Source organism: Alosa sapidissima, chromosome 6 (assembly GCF_018492685.1).
Source record: "Alosa sapidissima isolate fAloSap1 chromosome 6, fAloSap1.pri, whole genome shotgun sequence".
Taxonomy (NCBI): domain Eukaryota; kingdom Metazoa; phylum Chordata; class Actinopteri; order Clupeiformes; family Clupeidae; genus Alosa; species Alosa sapidissima.
In genome coordinates, this window is record NC_055962.1 from 37,987,321 (window position 1) to 37,994,820 (window position 7,500).

General features: G+C 52.1%; 2 protein-coding genes across 2 annotated transcripts in view; both read left to right on the plus strand.

Annotated features, from left to right (window-relative positions):
- LOC121711568 overlaps positions 1–7,500 on the plus strand; it is a 313,646-nt gene that overhangs the window by 56,170 nt on the left and 249,976 nt on the right. The gene's annotated exons all lie outside the window — the stretch shown is intronic.
- Positions 1–7,500, plus strand: part of rps6kc1 (ribosomal protein S6 kinase polypeptide 1) — a 44,549-nt gene that overhangs the window by 24,578 nt on the left and 12,471 nt on the right. Inside the window, 6 exon segments of the mRNA XM_042095276.1 lie at positions 3,352–3,677; positions 3,679–3,822; positions 3,824–3,882; positions 3,884–4,542; positions 4,545–4,943; positions 6,923–7,012. Of these exon segments, the coding sequence (XP_041951210.1) occupies positions 3,352–3,677; positions 3,679–3,822; positions 3,824–3,882; positions 3,884–4,542; positions 4,545–4,943; positions 6,923–7,012 (1,677 nt within the window).

Below are 7,500 nucleotides of genomic sequence, written 5' to 3' on the forward strand. Positions count from 1 at the left end.
ACATGAGGCATGCTAGGAAAGTGTTTAGTGCAGGCTAACACTAGTTTGAGGCACGCTAGGGAGGTGTCTGAAATAGGCTAATGCTAGTGTGAGGCATGCTAGGGAAGTGTTTTGAGCAGGCTAATGCTAATGTGGGACACGTCAGGTAAGTGATTGGAGCAGGCTAACACTAGTGTGAGGTAGGGGTGGGCGATATATATCGTCTGCGATAATATCGTGATTGTTGTTTTAACATGTGCAAATTGACATTATCGAGTATTTAAATTACTTATGTGGAAAAAACACTCGAAATCACGCACTGAAGACTCATACATTCCCAGGAGGTAGGCTATGTGGGAGAAGTGCAGCAGAGCAAGTGTCACGTGATCACTAGTGGGTCACAACGTTGTCCCACGCACGCCTAATGTTTATTTTGTGCAGCAAGAGTAGCCTACTTGGGATTTTATGCGGCTACTTCTGTTCAAGTAGCATTGACGAGACAATTATATCCATTATATGGAGAGAAAACATTAGCCTTTGAGTATTTTAATAGTCAGTTGTAAACAAATAACTATTCTCATGTAACTCTTTTGTAAATGGACTGAAGTTCGCTCTAAATATCTACGTTTACCGATTATGCCAACCGTTAGCATCTCTATGGGATTTCTCATATACATTAGCCATAAGCTAACGCATTAGTTTCTATTCTGTAACTTGGAATGCTAACCTACGTGATTGCTCTAAAACAAACATATAAGGAAATAACTGAGATGTAGGCTACTCTGTTGGTCTGCTCTTAGTTTTACAGTGAATCCTATGTAAAGGTTTGAAAGGAATTTCAGCTTCAGACTTTCTCTTGGGAAACTGTTAGGCCTATTCATCTTCTCTAATGTAGCTGGCTAGACCATGTCATTGCCACAAACACAAGTGGGGGCAGAATTGGAAATGTGTCAGAGTGACCATGCATTGGTTGATTTGGTTATAAAAAGTCACAGGTTAGGTTATTGGTTATTATTGTAATGATGCTATTCATAAATAATGAGCTGTAAAGTAACTCAGACTTTAACAAAAACATTTTTTTAAAGGATATCGACTAATTATCGTTTTCGTCAAAATCACAAAAAATATCGAGATATTATTTTTTGTCCATATCGCCCACCCCTAGTGTGTGTGTGTGTGTGCTAGGGAAGTGTTTGGAGCAGGCTAACGGTGGGTTTCCACACAGCGAAACACCTCGCGATTTTCGGCCAGCGAAATTTCGCCTCGGGGGCGTGACGGCGAAACCGCTAACCTTTTGACTGCAGTGTCTAGCCAGTGGTGGCAAGCGAGCTAATTAGGCTATTCAGCTAATTCAAATGTTTAAGTACTTAATGAAGATATCCAGGGGTCTTTATGCATCGACTAAGTTGATGTTGCCTATAAACAACAATTCATGTTCATAGAAACAACAAGGTCAATAAGACATAATATATTTCAAACCTGTGTTGCAGCATGTAGCCTAGCTGTCTAGCTTGGTTTACAATGCAATCCAATGTCCTAAAATACTAGCATTTCGCCTGTCAGCTAGCTAAAAAGATCGAGTGCTTAAACTAACATAATGGTGGTCTATTTAGTGGTGTATGTGGTCTGACTAAGTTCGTGTGGCATATAAACCACAATTTGTGTTGATACAAGTGCCAATGTTCGTGTAGAAACATTTTAATCACATACAAATTTTCGTGTTACAGCTCAGGTAGTCTCCACCATCTTGGTCAGACTTTTTTGTAACTCCCGCCTCCAAACACAAAGACACGGACCTGATTGGTTCTCGAATGGTCCTCATTTAAATAAAGTTAAACTTTGGCCAATTTTGTTTCGGCTGCCTCGGCGATTCGCTTTCATTTCGCCCAACCAGGGCGAATTTCGTCTCCATTCAACCTCAATGATAGCGACGCGAGATTTCGGTGTGTGGAAACACACCGTAATGCTAATGTGGGACACGTCAGGTAAGTGATTGGAGCAGGCTAACACTAGTGTGAGGCACGCTAGGGAAGTGTCTGAAATAGGCTAATGCTAGTGTGAGGCACGCTAGGGAAGTGTCTGAAATAGGCTAATGCTAGTGTGAGGCACGCTAGGGAAGTGTCTGAAATAGGCTAATGCTAGTGTGAGGCACGCTAGGGAGGTGTTTGGAGCAGGTGAACGCTAAGTGAGGCCAGTCCCATCTGAGTGTCGGCGTGTCCTGACTGACATTCACAGGCTGATGGGAAGGATCTCCCCAGGCCCCTATGATGAGGTTAGCACGCCGCCCAATTCATTCTCATCCAGCAGCAGATGTTGCTTCACAATTACTCACCTCACACAGCTGCACTGTGCTATGTCTGTCTGTGTGTGTGTTTGTGTGTGTGTTTGTGTGTGTGTGCCAGTGCCAGCATCTGTGTGTGTGTCTGTGTTTAACACACACACACACAGCAGTTGATTCTCTAGTCTGAATTGGGACATCATTTTTTTATGTATGCCCAAGCTGACCTGGGTGTGTGTGTGTGTGTGTGTGTGACAGACCCGTAAGTATGTGCCAGTAAATGGCCTCTAAGGTATCTTGCTCCACGCACAAGAAATCAGATTTAGACACGAGAGATCAGATTTAGACACGAACACAAGAGATCATGGAGTGGTAATGAAATTCAGCAACTTTTAGCGATTACATGCTCTCTCTCCCCCTTACTCCTCTCCTGATATCTCAACCCTTCTCCTCTCCTCTCTGTTCCTCTCCACTCCTCTCCTCCTCTCTCCTCCTCCTCTCCTCTCCTCTCCTCCTCTCCTCCTCTCCTCTCCTCTCCTCTCTGTTCCTCTCCACTCCTCTCCTCCTCTCTCCTTCTCTCCTCCTCTCATCTCCTCTCCTCCTCTCCTCTCCTTTCCTCTCCTCCTCTCCTCTTCTCTCATCTCTTCCTCCCTCCACTCCTCTCTTCTCCTCCTCCTCTCCTCCTCCTCTCCTCCTCCTCCTCTCCTTTCCTCCTCTCCTCCTCTCCTCTCCTCTTCTCTCCTCTCCTCTCCTCTCCTCCTCCTCTCCTTCTCTCCTCTCCTCTCCTCCTCCTCCTCTCCTTTCCTCCTCTCCTCTCCTCTCTCCTCTTCTCTCCTCTCCTCCCCTCTCCTCCTCTCCTCTTCTCTCCTCTCCTCTCCTCTCCTCTCCTCCTCTCCTCCTCCTCTCCTCTCTCCTCTCCTCTCCTCCTCCTCTCCTCTCCTCCTCTCCTCTCCTTTCCTCTCCTCCTCTCCTCTCTCTCCTCTCCTCTCCCTCCTCCTCTCCTCCTCCTCTCCTCTCCCTCTCCTCTCCTCTCCTCTCCTCTCCTCTCCTCTCCTCTCCTCTCTTCCTCCTCTCCTCTCCTCCTCTCCTCTCAGGTGGGAAGCTGTGGTCCCACATCAGTAAGTACCTGCGCAGCAGCAGTCCTGACGAGAGCTGTGACATCCCCTTCATACAGAAGTCCCACACGGCAGCCGTGCACCCTGTGGGCCCCCTGGCCCCTGGCCTGGGCAGCTCGGGCAGCGCGGACTCAGTGGGCCCAGGGGCCCTCGCCGGCCCCTCCACCTTCCAGCCCCAGGGGCCCAGCCTGCTGCTGGCCGCGGCCCACGGAGGGAGCCCCGGGCTGGGGGACGAGTGCTACCACAAGGGTGCGCCGCTGGAGGTGCGGGGGGAGGAGGAGAGGGGCACCAACAGCTACCTGACCGCTGTGCGTGGAGTACGAGCAGGACAAGGTGGAGCCCGAGGCTCTTGGCCAGGCCGGACGGGAGACGGCGGAGGAGGAGGTCAACGGAGGCTCCGTCACGGTCGTCGTGCCGACGGCCCCGCGGACCAAGCTGTTGCTTAGCAACGGACAGCCTGTCGTCGCCCGCGGGGCAGGACGTGTGTTTGTTCTTCGCGGACGAGGGCGGGGAGCGAGGGGGGCGACGTGTTCGCTCAGGCCCCGGAGCCGGTCAGCGCGTCCGTCGGCTCCAAACGCACGCCCATGGAGTTCTTCCGCATCGACAGCAAGGACAGCGCCAGCGAGGTCCTCCTCCTCCACGACCCCGGCCACGACCTGTCCACCTCGGACCTGGGCTCCGAGGTCACGGAGTCGCTGCTGGACCTGGCCGAGGTGGTGGAGGTCAAGGGTCACCTTGCGGACCTGTGGCGCTTCGACAGCGATCGGGCCTCCAACGAGTCGGTGCCGGTCATCTCCTTCACGGAAGCGGTCGGCGGGGGGAACGGGGTCGGCCCGGAGGAGGCGGGGCCTCCCGACCTGCTGGTCAACCTGCCCGGGGTGGGGGGGGGCGCCGACCCTCTGGAGGAGGAGCTGGTCGCAGCTGGCGTCGCCATGGCGATCGAGCCCAAGCCCTCGCCCAAGCGTGGCCAGCCGGATGTGCTGCTGCTGGACCATGACATGGGCCAGGAGGCCGACCCTGATTGGTCGCTGGAGCAGGACGCGCTGTCGTCCTCGGCTTACTCCACCCAGAACTCTACGGGGGGCTCGTGCTGCAGCCCGCCCTCCAGAGCCAAGATGGCCGCCAGCTCCAACCCTGTGGACATTCCCCCAGCAGCAGGGCTGCGACTGGCCCTCCCTCGGGCTCCAGCGATGACATCCCCTTCGCGGACGCCAGCGAAGCGTCGGGGCGGTTTGATCCCGGCTCTGACCCGGCGCCTCTGCGCCTGTGTGGGGGTGCGGAGATGGAGGCTCTGGGGGGGGCGGTCCCCGGGGTCCGGTGCGAGGCGGGTGTGTGTGTGTCCCGGCGCGACTCGGACGCGGGTGCGGGCGTGTGTGTGGACCCGGGGCGGAACGTGTCGCAGCTGTTCCGTGAGCTGGACGAGCTGAGCAAGGCGGCCGCTCAGGTGCGCATACCTGAGGAGTTTGTGCGCGGCTGGGCTGTGGAGATGGTGAGCGCGCTGGACACACTGCACCAGCAGGGCCTCATCTGCAGAGACCTGAACCCCAGCAACCTGCTGCTCACCGACACAGGTACACACACACACACACATGCGCACACTCACACACTCATCTGCAGAGACATAATCAGTCTTGACGGTCATGAAAGAGCGAGCCTTAACATTAGTTTGAGTTCACATATTCAGCAAAGAATAGTTATTTGTTGAGTGAGTATTTACTTATTTTATTTTATTTGTCTGTTAAACCCATCTCTAAATGATAAAAAAGTAAAAATCATTTTGAGTTAGTATATTCGTATAATATGTCATTTGCCACCGCTGTAAAGTGCTTGAAAAGCTTGAAAATTGACCTTGAAAGTGCTTGAAAAGTGCTTGAATTTGATCTTGGAATAGGTGTACGAACCCTGTCACCGACACAGGTACACACACACTCATGCGCACACACACACACACACAAACTCACACTCACACTCACACACACACACCCACACAAAAACTTGCGCGCGCGCGCACGCACGCACGCACACACACACACACACACACAGACACACTCATCTGCAGAGACCTGAACCCCAGCAACCTGCTGCTCACCGACAGAGGTACACACACACACACACACACACACACACACCCTAACACATGCACATGTGTAATAAGAGTTGTATGTGTAGCATTGTGTCTGGGTGGCATCATCAGGGCTGTGTGTGGTGTTCTAATGGCCTGTGATGGCTAACGAGAGCATTAGTCTTAATGACACCGCTAGCCACCAAAAAGAACTCATTACGCTAATGCTCAGGGCTGGAAACTACTGTACCAGGGTGAGCAGAGGTGTGTGTGTGTGTGTGTGTGCGTGTGTGTGTGTGTGTGTGTGTGTGAGGGTAGTGGAGGTCGTTTGGACCATTGGAGCTCACACATCTGTTGGGGTTCATCTTCACCTCCAGAGAGAGGTGGCGTTAAAACCAGCGGACGAGTGTTCCCCTCGAGTGACCAGTGGACGAGTATAAAGTGCTGCTGTAAGGGTTAGTTGGTGCTGTTGAGTGTAAAGTGCTGCTGTAAGGGTTAGTTGGTGGTTGTTGGTGCTGTTGAGTGTAAAGTGCTGCTGTAAGGGTGGGTTAGTTGGTGGTTGTTGGTTGGTTCATTAGTAACGTCCAGGTCCTGTGTCCAGAATGATTGCTTTGATGGAGATTGTGCTGCATCAGCTAGGAACACTGGTACCTGAGAGCTATTACAGAGCACGACTACTGGCATCCCCAGGTTACGCAGGTTACCCAGGCAACTTCAGGAGTAGGAGTACTACAGGGTGAGGCTACTGGCATCCCCAGGTTACCCAGGTTACCCAGGCAACTTCAGAAGTAGGAGTACTACAGGGTGAGGCTACTGGCTTCCCCAGGTTACCCAGGTTACGCAGGTTACCCAGGCAACTTCAGGAGTAGGAGTACTACAGGGTGAGGCTACATCCAGGTTACCTAGGCAACTTCAGGAGTGACTGATCTCCAAACAACACTTTAATCCAACACTGCACTAAGCAGCTGTTGTTTCTAGACATCAGCAGTTACTCCCAAAGTTACCTGGGTCAGCAGGTTACCTTTGGGGCATAAAGGTCATCTCCATGTAGACGTCCTGTTTCTCTGTGCTGTAGACGTCCTGCTGTCATGTAGACTACTCTCTGTGCTGCTGTCCTGTTTCTCTGTCCTGTAGACATCTTGTTTCTCTGTGCTGTAGACGTCCTGTTTCTCTGTCCTGCTGTCCTGTAGACGTCCTGTTTCTCTGTCCTGCTGTCTTGTAGACATCCTGTGTCTCTGTCCTGTAGACTTCCTGTAGACGTCCTGTTTCTGTCCTGTAGACGTCCTGTTTCTCTGTGCTGTAGACGTCCTGTTTCTCTGTGCTGTAGACTTCCTGTAGCTGTCATGTTTCTCTGTCCTGTAGATGTCCTGTTTCTCTGTGCTGCTGTCCTGTAGACGTCCTGTTTCTCTGTCCTGTAGACGTCCTGCTGTCCTGTAGACGTCTCTCTGTACTGCTGTCCTGTAGACGTCCTGTTTCTCTGTCCTGCAGGTCACATCCAGCTGACGTTCTTCTGCAGCTGGAGCGAAGTGGAGGAGTCGTACGACCGGGAGGCCATCGCCAACATGTACTGCGCTCCAGGTCAGCACGCTAACATGTGCTCTCCCTCCTCACCTAGTGTAGACCTCTCTCTCTCTCTCTCTCTCTCTCTCGTCTGGCTCTCTCACTCTAAATTCAAATGCAAAGAGCTTTATTGGCATGACTGTAAAGTTTCAATATGGGCAAAGCAATATGATGTATGACATCACAAAATTCTGTCTTTGACCAGTTAGAGTTGTTAGTTCCACAGAGAGGCAGTAGGGGCCGCCATTCTCTCAGAGGCCACTAGGGGCCGCCATTCTCTGTCCAGTAGGGGCCGCCATTCTCTGTGTGTGATGTGGAGTGGGGGGGCAGGCTGCTGGGTCCAGTTAACCCTTTCCTCACCTTTCCTTAGAACACGTCTCCCTATTGCCCTCTCGGCCTCACTTTCTTTCTTTTCACACTCTCTCACTCTCTCTCTCTCTCTCTCTCTCTCTCTCTCTCTCTCTCTCTCTCTCTCTCTCTCTCCCTCTCTCCCTCTCCCGTGTGTT